Consider the following 16706-nt stretch of genomic DNA (forward strand, 5'->3'; position numbering starts at 1 on the left):
GATATCGGGGGGTTGGCGCTGCTTATCAGCCCGAGCAGCTCGATCTTCCCCTGCTCCGCCGTTCCTCCTCGGGAGGATTAATCCTCTTCCTCACAGCACGGCCGCCTCAAGGAAGAGAGCTCCAAGAGCACAAGCGCCGGTGTGTCAGCGTCTATCGAGTTCCTGCTTGAGTCATGATTGTTCGCAGCCCATTGGCCAAAGTGAGTCACGTGGCCAAGTTCCGAGTCCCGTGGGAGGTGACGTAGACTTTATCCCCGGATGGGCGATGTGGTGAAGAATTCTGGGTATTTTGAATCCATCACGATTACAAGTATGAAATGTAAAGTAAGTAAGTAAGTAAGTAAGTAAGTAAATAAATAAAGTGAAGGCGTCTGGGAGATATAAGAAGAACAAAAAAGACTCCAACCCGTCGGGTAAATATTTCTGGTCTTGCCTCTGAGAGAGTTCAAGCCCTGCCCTATCCCATTTCCTTTCCACCAGCCCCTGGGCCTGCAAACTTGGTAGGAGCCTTGTCGGTCTCCTTCCTTTGCGTCCCCTGGCAGGTTGCGAAAGCTCCATCTTACATCTTACGTCCTCTCCTTTGGGAACTGCTGTACTCCTTTATTTCTTAAACTTTGTTCAGGGGACTTGACTTGTATGGCCTCCCCACCCCCTGCCCCAAGGCCCCTCCAGCCCAGTAACCGGACTCTGCTTCCAGGACTGAGGGCTGTGATGTAACTGACTCATCTGTTACTACTACGATACTTTTTGCTAATTGACATTGCAATGTAATTATTACTTTTTGTTAATCCGATTAACATTTTGGAGACTACTTTTTTTTTTTAAGATTTTATTTATTTACTTGACGGAGAGAGAGATCACAAATAGGCAGAGAGGCAGGCAGAGAGAGAGAGGAAGAAGCAGGCTCCCTGTTGAGCTGAGAGCCCCAGGCGGGGCTCGATCCGAGGACCCTGGGATCATAACCTGAGCCACCCAGGTGCCCCAGGAGACTACTTTTTAAACTTATTTTAATTAATACAGAAATACAAGTGTTTCTTATAGAAATAGCTTATTATTATACTTACTGTTGCCTCACATGCCTTTTTAATTAAAATTATAAACATCTTTCCAAATCTCTTTCTGTATAGGTGTTTACATAAACATTAATATAATCAACACACATTATATAAACAAGAATTTTGAATTTTTAAGATCTAACTAATATTACATTTGTGCAGCAGTGCTAAAATGTATTTAATCAATCTCCTGACAATGAACATTTAGGTTGTTGTTATTTATTTTACTAGAATAAACCATGTTGCAATGAATATCCTTTATGTATAACTTAACAAATTTATTATGATTACTTCCTTAGTACATACTCCTGAAAATGGGATCACTGGGCCAAAAGATAAATACAATTTATACAACTGACTTTGCCAGCTTGCCCATTAAATAATTTTACAGATTCATATTCTCAAGAATTATGTGTAAGAACAAGAACACCCCCTGTCCTCCCAGCTTTCTTGTGATTATGTCTAAAAGCCCAAGTTTTGTTTTGTTTTGTTTTTCTAAGACAACAATCTAAACAACAACAAGCTAAAACAACAACAAGCTAAAAATTTAATATTTTAGCCCAGGGAAAGGGAAAAACCCTAAACAACTTAATTTTCCAACAGCCTGAGAGCAGCTGTGCTGAGAACATCCCAGTCCAAGGCTCCCTGGAGACTGAGAGGAGGGAGAAGTCAGAAGAGCAACTGAAGGAAAAGTCCAGTCCCCTGCGCTTAGCGGAACAACAGGCTGTTACCTTCCGATCAGACCTCACACAGAAGCCCCCAGGACCAGGTCAGGGCACATCCGAGGGCCAGACTCTGCTGACACCTACCTCCAGCAGAGGGACCCCACTTCAGAGACTGGGATATTTTTCAAACCAAATTCAAATTCCTCACTGTCCTGGGATGAACATAAGGTACCAAAATAGCTCCATCTCCTGTGGGAAACTATCATTTCCATTCAGACCTGATCACTGTTTCAAGCTTTGGGATTGCTACAGCTTGGCAAGGAAAAAGTCTTAATTTATCCTTTAACAAGCTGAGCAGAAGTATTCCAGAAACCCACCATGGTTATAACTTTTCCTGCCACACAAAATCCCAAACTCCATCTCCTTTTCTCCTTGTTTTCCCCCCAAACCTCCCTCTCCTTACACTTAGAACTTCCTTCTACTTACACGCAGGACTCTGTGACAGAAAACAGTTAAGTATTTTGACATTTGGGGCTCCTTCCAAATAGTACTAGAAAAGGGATTTTTATCTCTTTGTTATGCTGTAAGCATCATGATTAATGTCTGAAGTAAGTCTGGGGATTTTTTTGTGAAGGTCTTCATAGGGCTTTGCTTGGGATCTTAACTCCAGGGGAGTCCATGTGCTGGGGCTAGGGCTGGATACTGTAGAAATTTAACTATTTTGCTTCCATTTTGCTTATAAAATATTGTAAGTGTATATTATCTCTTCTAGACCAGGGGCAACTGCTGAGGAAGCAGTGTGTCAGCTCAAGTCTTACCCTCTGGCAACCTTTTGGTAAGGTGAGGACCTTCTAGAAGTCTGAGTATCAAAGTAAATCTTCGTTGTAGTAGCATCTTATTTCTTCATACTTGAATGCAAAAATTTGATGGCTTTTCATTTATATTATTTATTCATGTCAGAACAAGAGGTGCCCTTAGAAATCAATCTTCTAATTCAAAACCCTCATTTGGAAAAAACTGCAGCCCAGAGAGAGGACATGAGGTGCCCAAGATCATATATATCTTGTCATTACCAACCAAGCTCTGGACCGAAGTGTGGCCTTATGATGTATGGTGAGAGATATTTCCTTTGTCTCCTTCTTAGAGCTTTTCAGTGGACACATTTTCGCCTATTTCTAAGTGGTCTTTAGGTACCTGGAGCAATGCTGGGCATTTTACAGTTTATCGCACCAATCATCCTCGTAATTCTATCAGTACCATCATCCTTATTTTACAAGGAAGGTTTTGGAGATGTTTTATAAGTTGCCTGATATGATGTATTCATTTTTTATGGCTTCCATAAAAAATTACCCCAAATTTAGTGTTGTAACACAAATTTGCCATCTTATTGTTTGATAGCTCATAAGTTTGAAGTGGATCTCATTAGGACAAAACAGGATGCCGAGAGCATCATTTTCCTTCCGGAAGGTTCTATGTGAAAATCTGTTTTCTTGCTTTCTCTGGTTGCTAGAGGCTTCCTGGTTCATGGGCAACTTCTTCAATCTTCACAGCCAGCAACAATGGGCCTGACCTTTACATTGTATCTCTCTGATCCTGTGTCTTCCATCTTGTCTCTCTCTGACTACAGCCAGGAAAGGTTCTCTGCTTTTAAGGACTTCTGTGATTATTAGCTCAGGCTCACTCAGATAATCTACAATCTTTCCATACTCAGGGTTTATAATCTAGTTGCAAATCCATTTTTTCCACATAGGGTAACATATTCATAGGTTAGAGCATGGGCATGCTGGGGGAGGTCATTATTCTGCCTACCCTCATCTACCCTCTGGTCCTCAAAGACAACTGACCTACTGCAAGATTCATTCTTCCTATGTCAAGGTCTCCAAAGTCTCAACCTCTTATGTGAAAGAAGCTAGCACGTGGCAGGGTAGGTCTCTGGCTCCAAAGCCCACTTTATGCTTGGCCAATGGCCCATGCTGCCATTTTACTAAAACATGGAGATGTACTTCTTTTACTGATTTGCATGAGCTCCCAAATCACAGAGAGTTAAACCATCCGCTCTGTGAAGACAGGAGACTATCTAGTGTGTTCATCATTCCATCCCAGCACCTACAACACAGCAAGCACTAGAATTTTGCAGAGAGCACATGTATGTTGAAGAAAGCAAATATTTAAGTAAACCAATGGCATAAACACTGTATGAAGACATATAGTTGTTACTTATTTTCCTTGTTGCAAAAAACCTGTATTCTTAGTGTTTTTCAGGGCCATTTGAAAATAGATTACAAACCTTACCAGAGCCAAGGTTGCTCTTCCAGGTAAACTTATCATCCTGCCTATGCTCCATCTGGGTTTTAATTACTAGTAAATGTCTTTTCAGGCATTGTGGTTCCTACTAAAATTAGATCGCAGCCCATGGATTCTGTTTTAGATTTAAATACAGCCACTGAGGGGTGCCTGGGTGGCTCAGTGGGTTAAAGCCTCTGCTTTCGGTTCAGGTCATGATCCCAGGGTCCTGGGATCGAGCCCCGCATTGGGCTGTCTGCTCCGCGGAGAGCCTGCTTCCTCCTCTCTCTCTCTCTCTGCCTGCCTCTCTGCCTACTTGTGATCTCTGTCTGTCAAATAAATAAATAAAATCTTTAAAAAAAATACTTATTAAATACAGCCACTGAAATTAGAGATTGCCAAATATTTGTTATTCTCAGTATACTTGGGTGTATTCTGGGTGTAAACATCCTGATTGTTTTTGTAGGTAGAATGCTGTCCTGTAGTTTTTCCTAACATCCCCTCTGTGATGATTTCTCTGGTGGAACACAGGAGAAAACAGTATCATTTTCCTTAAAAAATGCATTAAAAAATAATTTAGCTTAGGGGTGCTTGGATGGCTCAGTCGGTTACACATCCAACTCTTGATTTCGGCTCAGATCATGCCCTTGGGGGCATGAAATTGAGCCCCACATCAGGCTCCAAACAGTTCAAACCTGCTTAGGATTCCCTACTTCCCTTTGTCCCCTCCCCCACCTCATGCTCCCACTCTCTGTAAAACAAAATAAATAAATTGAAGAAAATTAGTTTAGATTAGTACTAGCTAGGATTGAGAGTGGGAATAAGGATTAACTGTAAATGAACACAAAAGATTTTATAGTAGTGATAGAAATGTTCTAAAACTGGGTTTTGATGACAGTTGCACTACTGAGTAATCTCTTTGAAGATTATTAAATTGCACACTTAAAATAAGTGAGTTTTTTGGTATATAAATTATACCCCAATAAAGTTGTTAACAAAGCAATTTGCCTATCATCCACTCAAAAGCATTGTCCATGTTTTGTGTTAAATATGATTTTTTTTTTTTTTACCAAAACAGTCTCTAAATACAGTTTTCATGATAATAAAACCCAAGCTTCTTCAACTGTATCTTGGCCCTATTAGTAAGAAATGCTGAGCATGGTCACACTTAGCTGCTCCAGAAGTAAACATGTCATGCTTGTTTGCCTTTTTCTTCCCAGACAATTTAAGAGCAAATAGACATTCATTCTTAATCTTCACGAGATTTTGATATTTGGTTTATCTTAAATTTATCGGAGTAATTGCTTTGATATGATTCAGAACCATAGATTTTTTTTTTTTAAATACCCTAGGATTCATTTCAAAGGAATAATTCAACCCAGTCCATCAGTGTGCTTCTATAGAGACAGTTCAGTTTTTAAGACAACTGGAGCCCAACATGCTTTTATATATACTGGAGTCAGTTAGACAAAAACAGAAAACCCAATACTTATCAGCTTTTCAGCATTTGTAGACCTGAATGTCGGCCACTTAAATGCATTTATGGGCCAATATACATGGTATCTAATATAGAAACATGTATGCTATTGCAAAAAAAAAAAAAAATCTTTAAGGAATTACTAGGTTTAGGGGCACCTGGGGGGCTTAGTCAATCAGGAGCAACTGACTCTTGATTTCAGCTCAGGTCATGATCGCGGTGTCTTGAGCTGGAGCCCTCCCTCAGGCTCTGTATTGAGCATGGAGGCTGCTTAAGATTCTCTCCCTCCCTCTCTCTTTACATCTACCCTCCTCCCCCATCCTGCTCACTCACGTGCTCTCTCTTCTTTCTGAAATTGTACAACTAACTCAGGAGCTTGAAGGATGATTCTGTGTTCCTTAGACAGAGACTTGGACTGGCCCTTTCCTCATCAGAGAGAACATATGGTACAACGTTAGAGTCTCTAGGCTTGGTTCCTAGGGGGACCTTCTGCTTCATTTCTTGCTCTCTGCTTTCTAGTCCAGTTCTTCTTTCCCATGAGGATCGCTGACATACCTGGTAGAGGTAGTAAAAGTGCAGATTCCAAACCTATGGAAGCAGAATCTCCAAGGTAGGATTCCAGGACTCAGCATCTTCAACAAGAGCGACAGGTCATCATTATAATGCACGGTAATATCTAAAATATTTGATCTGAGAATCTTGCTAATATTTGAAGATTCAGTATGGACTCCTCAGATTTATTAACATTCCAAGAAAAAGTGTTTATCAAGCTTTAATGTGCACATGGATCACCTAGGGATCTTGTTAAGATGCCGACTCTGATTTTAGAGGTCTGGAGAGGAGCCTGCTTTTCTGCATTCTAACGAGACCCAGGGATGCTCATGTTGCCGGTCCATGGGCCAGACTTGGATGAAGGGAGCTTCAAAGCATATTCAGGCCCTGCTAGAGGATCAGAATGCCTCCCAGAGGACAGAGCACAGCAGCTGCCCCAGAGACCATTCTGCATGAATACCCTTCCATTTTGGAGTGGGAGCAAACGTGTTTCCGGGAATCTGGGCTCAGTGTAGGGACATGATGCCTTTCTCGGGCTGCATAGAATAGAACCAAGGAAGGGATGAATGTCCCTGCGGAGAGGGCATGAGAGGCATAACCTGGGAGCAGAGCCATTTGGGAGGCCTACCTCATCACAAAATGTAAGGGCCAGAGAAACAAAGCATGTAAACATTGGAAATAGACTCTGAAGATGGAGAACAAAGTCAACATGTCCGGACATTTGGGCAGGACATTCCTGTAGGATTTTGTAGTTACAAATCCTTCCTGGGGAGGAAGCCACTATGAACTCAGCACCCTTTGTTCAATCCTGAATGTATAATGTTTATACTTTTATGGAGCCATAAGTTATTTCTTAAATGATCTAATTATTTGAAGGAGTAGTTCCCAAACCAAAATATGCCCCAGAATCAGCCAGGGAGCCTGTTAGAACTAGGGCCTGGAGCCCAGGGTCTGAGAGTTTGACTCCAGTGTGTCTGGAGAATCTGTATTTTAACAAGCACACAAGGTGTTCATGCTGCAAGTGCCCCAAGGCTCACACTTTGAGAAAAAAGGACGGCAATGACAAAATCACCCTTGTGACCATTTGGCCTTTCTCTGGTTGAAATTCAGAGCATTATTTGTCCTCCAGGAAAACTGAAATGTAGTATTGTATATCTGGAATAATACATAGTAGCAATGAAATGAAATAAATAGTATTGATTATATCATTACTCTGCAGTGTGATGTTGCTCAGTTTTCCTCTCATACCTTAGCTTTTTCTGCAAGAAGTCCCTTCCTCCGGCCACACAATAATAACTACTGGTTGTGCGCGTGTGTGAGAAAGGGGGGAGGGGAGAGAGTTTATAATTCTATAGTTAGAAAGTTCTTTTTTTATTATTTTATTTTATTATTTCATTGTATTTTATTTCATTTTACTTTTTTGAGAGCAAGACAGAGAGAGCCAGAGAGAGTGCACAAGTAGGGGAGCAGAGGGGCAGAGGGAGACGGGGAGAGAGAGAAGCATAAGCAGGCTCCATGGCCAGCATTGAGCCCAATGTGGTCAACCATGAGGTCATGACCTGACCTGAAATCAAGAATCAGACGCTCAACTGCCTGATCCACCCAGGTACCCCAGCAAGTTCTTTTTTTTTTTTTTTTATACCAATTGTCTCATTCACTCTTGAGAACAATCTAGTATGATAGCTATTGTTATTTGGCCCCTTTTTACAGATAAAGAATCAGAGTCAGAGAGACTAAGGAATTTCTATAAAATCACATTATAGAGAGTCCCTGACCCCAGATCCTACATTCTGACCATGACACTGGATGCCTGTTGATATTGGCTGGAAGGGTCAGGGAGCCACAGCATTTTCCTTTTCTCATAGCATGTGTGAATGTGAGTTTTGTGTCTTCACACCTGGTTTTTCTGTGCAAAAGACGTTATTTAGAAGCAATTCTGGTTTCAGATAGTAATACTCAGTTTTTTGTAGTTACAAATCCAAAAATCTAGTTCTCTTTTTAGCCTTTTAAGTTTACTTACAAATATTATTATATGTTTTATATATTTAGCACATTTAATAATCAGTTTGAGTTTTAACAACCTAATTAAATTACCTTTGCATTTCAAACTATATTTATGTGTTTAATAATCTGGTTTCATTTAGAAATACATCAGTTATCTGAAATAGAAATAAAACCATCCCAAGTACTTAAATAGCTTAAAAATCTAATAAATTAAACTTATGTTTATGGTGAATTTGAACTCTCTTAAATATTCTAACATTGGAATATAAACTTGGAAATTGTTCAGTTTTAGAGAAAATAGGCCAATTAAAAAAGTCATTCTTAAATATATAAATGTTAAATATGTCATTTTCTTGTATATTTACATATTAGTTCTAAGTTGTCTTGGTTTAAAGATGCTTACATGCTAATTAAACAATTACATCATCCTAAGCTACTTTGGGACATACCTCTCCTGGCAATAAGTTTGTACAACAAAAGATTTTGGCCCTAAAACTGATCAGATTTTTTGTTAACAACAATGTCCAGGCCTGGGCTCTATTTATATCTGTAACAAGTCCTCTGTAATTTAAAAGAGCTGGTCACAGAGATTTCATTTCTTAAAAAGTATAATTGACTTAATTCTTCTAGCCATTCAAGTAAATCTTCCTCTCCATGAAGGTGAGATTTTTGCAATTTTAGCCCTTAAGACATTTAAGCATCTCCTATTCTAATTAAAAAGATTTTCAAGCTTGATCCATTTTAATTATTTTTATTTTTTCTCCTTGATTTTCAGGGTCAAAACTTTCTGGACGATCTGAGGGGTTTGAAGACATTAAAATTATTTTTGATTGAATTTTAAGTTATCTTTCTTAACTTTGACTAGCAACTCCAGATTTTAAGATCATTGCCTAGCATGTTGGATACTGACCAGTTAAGTGAGAGGAACCATTCAGGTGGACATATGAATATCCACCTTTATTACTGGAGAAGCTGAACTGAAGAACCCAGCCTGAGTTGGCAACCATCCTCCCTCCCAAATGCCTTCCCCACCCACTTCCCATCCAAGACCACATGGGACCACATGGGTCTGCCCTAACTATGACATCAGTTAGGGTTTCATATTCTCAAGATGCAGGGAAGAGAGAAAGACCACAAATGGAGGGGTAGCGCTTTTAAATATTAACCACATGTGACCCAGGCCAGTCACATGGCATCCTCCAAAGATGTACATGCTCCTCCAGAAAGGCCAAGAATTTTACTCTCGATAAGAATTCCATTGATTGGGGCACCTGGGTGGCTCAGTGGGTTAAGCCTCTACCTTTGGCTCAGGTCATGATGTCAGGGTCCTGCTTCCCCCTCTCTCTCTGTCTGCCTCTCTGCCTACTTGTGATTTCTCTCTCTGTCAAATAAATAAATAAAATCTTTGAGAAAAAAAAAAAAAGAAAGAATTCCATTGATAGAAACACAGTGAAAGGGCATTGGGAGTCCCTCTAAAATTCTGAGTCTTACATAGGAAAAATATTTTTTAAACTGCTTTGAAAACAAAATGGTTCTATTTAATTATAGATTACATTGATTACTGTGTCTAAGGGGATATAAATGCTGGAACTGTCAGAATTATTCAGGATGAGGGCCATCTGGGTAGCTGTCGGTTAAGCATCTAACTCTTGATTTCTGCTCAGGTCGTGATCTTAGGATTTTGAGAATGAGCCCTGTTTTGGGCTCTGTGCTGAGCATGGAGCCTGCTTAACATTCTCTCCCTTCTTCTTCTCCTGCCCTGACCCACCCACCCCCAAAAGAAAAAAATAATTATTCAGGGTGAAATCTTCACTCACAAGGAATATTTACTGTTCCTTATGCCTTGAGCAACAATTTTAATATATTGTGTTGGACAAAATAGGGTAAGAAAGAGAGAAAATGTTGAATGGATGGGGAAGCCTGTATCGACCAAGGAAGAATTCACTGAAAGTTTCAGCAAGCAGACATTTCTTTGGGCAATTAGAATTGCAATCCAGGAAATACAGATTGAGGTAGAAAGCTGACTCTGTTCCAAGGAAGACAATGATAGGGCAAAGTTAGAAGGGCCAAACGTCATGAGTGTCATTCTCACTTAGGTCCTCTAAGTAAAACAGATTGAAACTAGGTTAGCTGGGATTGGTTGAGAAATATGCAAATCATGGATTTAAAATTTGTCAAATCCAGTGGCTCCTTTCTTTGAAGCAAAGAATGCAAAGAATTTAGGAATCTTGGTGAGGAAGGAGTTAAGTCTAGGCTGAGGGCTTGTAGTTGGCAAAAAAGTTCATAGTTCCTCTGACAAGGACTTGTATGAATTCCTCCTCCCTGGCAGCCTCCTGAACCTCTTGCAGAAAAGACTCTAGCTAGACTTGTTTGCTTCATTTTGAAATCTCCTCTTACAACTATTTAATGCAATAATAACAAATAGGAGGTATTTGGATTATCCACAACCTTTCTGCTCCAAAAGTGTGGCTAACTGAGAGTCAACTGTGGAAATTTTTATCCAGTTTGGCTTTTTAATCGCCAGGACTACCATAAATCAGTGGGAAGCCCAGCTCATGCTCCTCCTCTGACTCACCATTAACTGTATAGGCTTGATGGGCCTTTAGGGAATTGATTGAGTGTGGTTTTCTTTAAGATTCCACATCTCAAGTCCTTTGTAAATGGTCTGCATTTTAACTCTGTGACAAGTCTATAGGGACCCCTGGCTTGTCCTTATCTCCTTGAAGGGAAAGATGGGAAGCTGTCCTCCAACTCTATCTTGTCACACACCTGACTGTACCCCTAATAAGGGGCTGGAGAAAGGATAGGATAAGAATAGCACTATCTCCCTGTAATCTCTGGTCCAAGTCACCAGCCTCTTTTCCCCAGACAATTATAATAGCCTCCTGGTACATCTCCCTTTTCCCACTCAAGTTTCTTATAGTCAATTTCCCACTCAGAACCCAGAATAATTATTTTAGAATATAAATTGGAATATGTCACTTACCTCCCAAATCCCTCCAAATCTTTCCCCAGATTTCAAAATCCTTATTCAATTCACTTCATAAACCCAATGTGATCTGGTTCCTGGGCAGCTCGCCACTGTCATCACCCACTCTTCTCTTTACTTACTTTATCCAGCCACGCCCACCTCATTGACTGTTTGTAGAGCATGATGAACTTTCTTTGTATTGGCTGTTCTCTCTTGTCCCAGAGCTCAATTCATCATGGCACCTCAGTCCCTTCATCAAAAAGACCCACTCTTATTGGATGCATTGTTTCCCTGCCACAAATTCATGTGTTGAAGTCCTAACCCAGGACCTCTGAATGTGGCTATACTTGAGAAGGAGTCTTTCAAGAGGTGATTAAGTTACAATGAGGCTGTTAGATTGGGTCTTCATTTGACTGGAACAATTCCCTTATAAAAAGAGGAAATTGTGGATGAAGAGACACCAGGGATGTGCACACACAGAGAGAAGACCATGGGAGGACACAGTGAGAAAGTAGCCATCTACAAGCCAAGGAAAGACATCAGGGAAGAAATAATCTCTGCAGCCCCTTGACCTTGGGCTTCCAGTCTCCAGAACTGTGAGAAACAAATTTCTTTTGTTCAAGCCTCTCAGTGTGTGTTGATTTGTTACCCAGCCTGAGCAGACTAATATATCCACCCTGGCCATTCAGTCAATAAGAGCCTGCCTCCATTCTCTTGACCTAAATTTAGTTTCCTTCATAGTCCTTCTTTTGTGATATTGGAGCACATACTTATGTTCCTTTTTATTTTTGTTCTGTCCCCTGACTTCAATGTAAACTTCACAAAGGCAGAGACTTTAGCATACTCATTGCCCAGGACAGTGCCTGGCCCAGAACAGATACTCAATAAATAGTTATTAATAAATAAATGGGTGGGATGGGTTGCTAAGATTTCTTATCCCCCTGGTCTTTTGCTGCCTATCTCTATTCCATCTCTGTGATGTCTTCCTTGACTCCTAGAGAACTTCCTGATTTTCTGGACACCTCCTGTCCCTGGTCTTCCACTGAGAATGTTGATGTTGGACCCATCCTTCTGTTACCTGATGGCTCATTGCCTATTGGGTGATGCTGCTGGGTCTTGTGTTTACTCTTTTCCTCCAGCAAAGGTAGGTTTGCCTGGAAAGGAGTTTTGCACTTGGTTTTAAGTGCTACGTGTCTCTATACTTACGGCTAAAGTGTATATCTCCAGCCATTCTCCTGGCACTTGGATTGCACAGTCTGCCCATTCCTTATCCTGCTGAGAGAGACTGAGACGAGGTTTCTCAGACAAATGCAGCTAATGTTTGTCCAGCCCATCAGACACTCGGCACAAAAGAAAGCGCTAATCAATAACTTTGACTCGCTCTGCTGCAAACTTTCAATTTTGATGCTCTAAAGACTGTGTTCATTCTAATGGCTAAGTGGTGATGCTACACTCAGAATTGGGTCCATCTACATGGCTTGCCAGATTAAGAAGATATGGATGACTGGGTTATTTTCTGTAATGGAAGCATGGGCGGGGGCCAAGAATTTGTGCAAAGTCTCCAAACCAGCATTCAAAGCCTTCCCCAAATTGATTCTATGCCTCATCTCTCGTTGTTCAATGTGAAGCTCTGTTCTACTCCCAATAGAATGTTTACAGCTTCCTGGGTAGGCCTTTGACATTCCCATCTCTGGCAGATGCCTTTTCATCTCTGGTTCCTTTCTCCCTGGTTATGAGATAAGCAGTTGAGTAAGAACAAATATTACCTTTGGTTTCATGATAGACTGAACTCTCCCATCCCTCATTTTTATCTATAAGATGCTACCCATCCTTCAAGGTCATCCTCCATTAATAAGTAAATGAGTAGTCAGCATGTGCCAGGTTTTTAATATTAATATTTAATATCAATAGTATGTGCCTTAGTTTTTTACATTGGAAACCTATTTGATTCTTACAATGATGTTATGATACAGGTACATATATTATCTACAGATTATGGATGAGGGAATAGAAACAGAGATCTCATTTCCACTTCTGCAAGAGATCTCTCCTGATCTTGCCTATATGCTCTAAATGCTTCTTCACTGAACTTCAGAAGCACACATTTCTTTGTTGCTAGCTTATTTGTTCCTGTAGGGTAATTCTATGTATACTTTTCTGATTCATGCTGGCTTATGAACCACTTAAAAACATATACTATCTCTTAATAATCCATTTATTCATCATAATACTTCTTGCTAGACACAAGTGTTTAAGAATTGATTCTGGAATTGGTTTGGATTGACTGTGGGGACCTGGAAGCCCTCAGTTTGCTGTTCAGTGTGCCCACAGGACCCAGACCTTGATGCACAGGTGGGGCTCCAATCTAATTCCATAGCCAATTTCATAGCCAAGTTCTTTGGCTATGGTTTAGGGGTGTGGTGTATGCCTTGGCCCAGCAACAGGGCTCTTTCTGAAGAACAGACACAAACAGCTGCTCAGATGTCATTGTCCCTCTTTGGTGATGGAGGACGTTTTGGATAGTTTCAGGAATGCAGTAGAGATTGAACCCATTTGGGAAGACTGGGCTCTTCCCATCTGCTGGGCTCTGGGCTAGAGATGTTAAATACATCTATCTATTACTTTATTTTGTCCTTCCATCTAAGTTAGCAGGGAATAACCAGAGCTCTATCCTTTAACAGGTCTAGCCCTCCTCTCTAGGAAGCTGCTTCTTTTGGCTCTTGCCCTGCTCTCTTCCATGGCCCATAAGTATGCCATTCACAGGGCATGAAGCACAGATAGCCCTGTGTGACATTTCACTTTCTGTGGATTTTCACATTTCTTCTCTTGGATATGATGGAAAACTCCTAGAGACCAGAGATGGAGCTTATACTTCCTTTGAGTCCCATGGTTAGGTATAGAGCTTGGACACAAAGGTAACTTTGTGATAGACCCACCAATCGACCACCACATGCTTGTGGGCATTGTGCAGATCAGACAGGTACCATGGGATCAGATGATTGAATAGATCATGAAATAAGCCAGGTGTACCACAAGCATAGCTATGATACATGAAGAGAATTGCAAGGAAATTTTTGGAGAGTCTGATATCCTACCTTAAAGGATATTTATAATCAAATATCCTTTAAGATTTTTAATTTAAAAAGATTAAATTAAGGATTCTGGCATCAGTTATACAGTGAGCCTGTAGAAATGTTAATACACCTGCTTATGTTGCCCAATGAATGAATTGCAGAATCAAAGTTTGAACTCAGATTTTTTTTTTAAATTTTTATTTATTTATTTGACAGAGATCACAAGAAAGCAGAGAGGCAGGCAGAGAGAGAGGGAGGGAAGCAGTCTCCCCGCTGAGCAGAGAGCCCGATGCCGGGCTCTATCCCAGGACCCTGGGACCATGACCTGAGCCGGAGGCAGAGGCTTTAACCCACTGAGCCACCCAGGTGCCCCTGAACTCAGATTTTTTAATACAAACTCTGCTCTTCACACTTGTGACACTTACACTTCATTCTTGAAGGGCTGTGGAATTGAAACCAGCCCTAAGCTTACTGACAGGGGTACACGGTTGAGCTCTATCTTCTCTCCAGAAAACATCTGAACCAGCTTCCCATTTTCTTTAGTCCTTGGCTTTTTCAATGCACAAAGCCATTTAAAATTAATTAAATTGATTCTTATCTTCAAGCTGGTCCTGGATAATGCATTTGTAGTTGCCAAAGGAGCTTCCCCAAAGGCATGTTAATGATATATTGGTTTTTCATTGTCATTTTTTTTTTTTTTTTTGGTTCCATATCCCAGGCCTTCCATTTCCAAGAACAATAATCGTGGCTGTTATTATCATCACATAGAAGGAAACAAAATGTTCCAACCTCCCAGAGAGATGGAATCCCCATTAGGCTCTGGTGACAATGATACGGGCTTTTCCCTTTGTCTGACAACATCTCTGAGACAATGGCAGGACCTTGGTTTCTGAACACGCTGAATTCAAAGTCAGAATTATGACTGTTGAGACATTACCTTCCACAGTGATCGATGGGAACCTCAGTTACTGCAAGTAGGCAAAATGAAAAAGAAATGACAAATCCCGAAAAGCTCGTGAACACAATGTTATTTTGTGCCAAAGTTCCTTCTTATCATGGTGCAAAACAATAAAAGCTATTGTGTGCCTTAATTTGAAAGACCTCTTGATTATAAACATCCTCGGGGGTATGATGGAATTGTTTTGGTGTTCCTTGTGTCACCTGGTGTAATTCTTCCATCTGCAAAATGAGACCGGAGCCTTTAGGATCCAGGAATACAAGATGTGATATAAAAGTGAATTAAAGTGTCAAAACACTGTGACTTGAGGACCATTCTCTCCAAATTCCAAATACCAGCAAGTCTAACTTTGAAAGCCTTCCTCTGAGACATGCTGGAAGCACACACAGCACCTGGAGATGATAATACATCAACATAGTGGAGAAGTTAGGCTGGGTTGACATGTCTATCAAGACAGCAGAGATACAAAGAACACAACCTCATTGTCCAGGCCAGTTAGCAACTATTTCTTCTTCACCATGGAGTTGAACCCATTAAATGAAGCTGCTCCAGAATCCCAGTCCCATGGGTTTCCTAGTTTGGCTAACCACTCTGGGAACCTCTTGAACCCAGCAGTGAGGCAGAGAGAAGCAGAATTGGCTTAATGGATTCCTGCCTGAACCCAGGGGAAGCAATTCTGCAAGGGCTGGTGGCAGAGTCTGGGTGGGAGAAGGCCAGCCCACCCTCCTGCCAACACCTCTCCTCAGTCAGCGGCTCATGCGCTGTAGACAAGTTCCTGCCTATTAGGGTCTGGCCATGAGGTATCCAGTGCAGTCTGGGTGTGGGCAATGTGGTATTATTAATTCTGGTTCAACCATGACCCAGACTTGGGTCTGTGAGACTTCTCCGATCCCAACATGAATTTTCTGGGATGTTGGACTAGGAAATCCCCAAGGCCCTTTCTGTCACTAAAATGTGATAGTCTGACAAAATGCTCTTTTGTGAAGGTGTGAACTGTTCTTCAGTTTCATTATAGAGTCCCCCATAGTGAATGCCACTCATGGTCCATCTGGACATAAAATACATCATAGAAAATCCACAAGGTTTCCATCCCTCTTCCTCCCTCCTGAGCTCCCTCCCCCCTTTCTTGTTCTCTGTTTTATAGAAAACACTTTGATGCTCTGTTAGCTAATATGAACTATAAAGTGTAGCTTTCTCAAACCCTATTTTTCTTTCTTCTCACTCTCAACGTGTTTCCTTTTATTTCAAAAGGGAAATTGGAGCAGCTGTTAGAGGGAAATCCTACAACTTCTTTCCTCCAATCTGAAAACACATCTGCGTTTGTCCCATCCTTCCTCCTGCGTCCCTGTTGTCATAGAAGTGTCCCTCTTCCTCCTCCGCTGTTCTACAGCCCTTGCTGGCAATGTGCCCTTACATCATTTTTTCTCTCAGGTATATTTTGGGCCTTTCCTTTTTGAATTGACCTTCCCATCAAAATTTCAATGCGCTCAAGCTTTTCCCATTTTAACACAAAACAATAGTCCTTAAAAACAACCAACCAGGGGCACCTGGTTGGCTCAGTTGGTTAAGCATCTGCCTTTGGCTCAGGCCATGATCCCAGGGTCCCGAGATGGAGCCCGACGTTGGGCTCCCTGCTCATCAAGAAGTCTGCTTCTCCTTCTCCCAAT

General features: G+C 41.1%; 1 protein-coding gene across 3 annotated transcripts; it reads left to right on the plus strand.

Annotated features, from left to right (window-relative positions):
* Window positions 1-275: 275 nt before the first annotated feature.
* Window positions 276-14867, plus strand: LOC309872133 (uncharacterized protein). Of its 3 annotated transcripts, XR_014315684.1 has the most exons (5): window positions 276-324; window positions 1659-1824; window positions 2493-2560; window positions 2681-2833; window positions 8812-8826. XR_014315684.1 is itself a non-coding variant. In XM_082745803.1 (4 exons), the coding sequence occupies exons 1-4, from the start codon at window positions 313-315 to the stop codon at window positions 14821-14823; spliced, it is 270 nt and encodes an 89-aa protein (XP_082601929.1). In that variant the 5' UTR covers window positions 276-312; the 3' UTR covers window positions 14824-14867. The 3 variants fall into 3 exon arrangements, 2 of the variants coding, with proteins under 2 accessions (XP_082601929.1, XP_082601928.1); XM_082745803.1 differs by lacking the exons at window positions 2681-2833; window positions 8812-8826 and adding an exon at window positions 14800-14867; XM_082745802.1 differs by lacking the exon at window positions 2681-2833 and having other exon boundaries at window positions 8812-9273.
* Window positions 14868-16706: the final 1839 nt, after the last annotated feature.

The sequence above is a fragment of the Mustela nivalis genome (genome assembly GCF_964662115.1).
Source record: "Mustela nivalis genome assembly, chromosome: 8".
Taxonomy (NCBI): Eukaryota; Metazoa; Chordata; class Mammalia; order Carnivora; family Mustelidae; genus Mustela; species Mustela nivalis.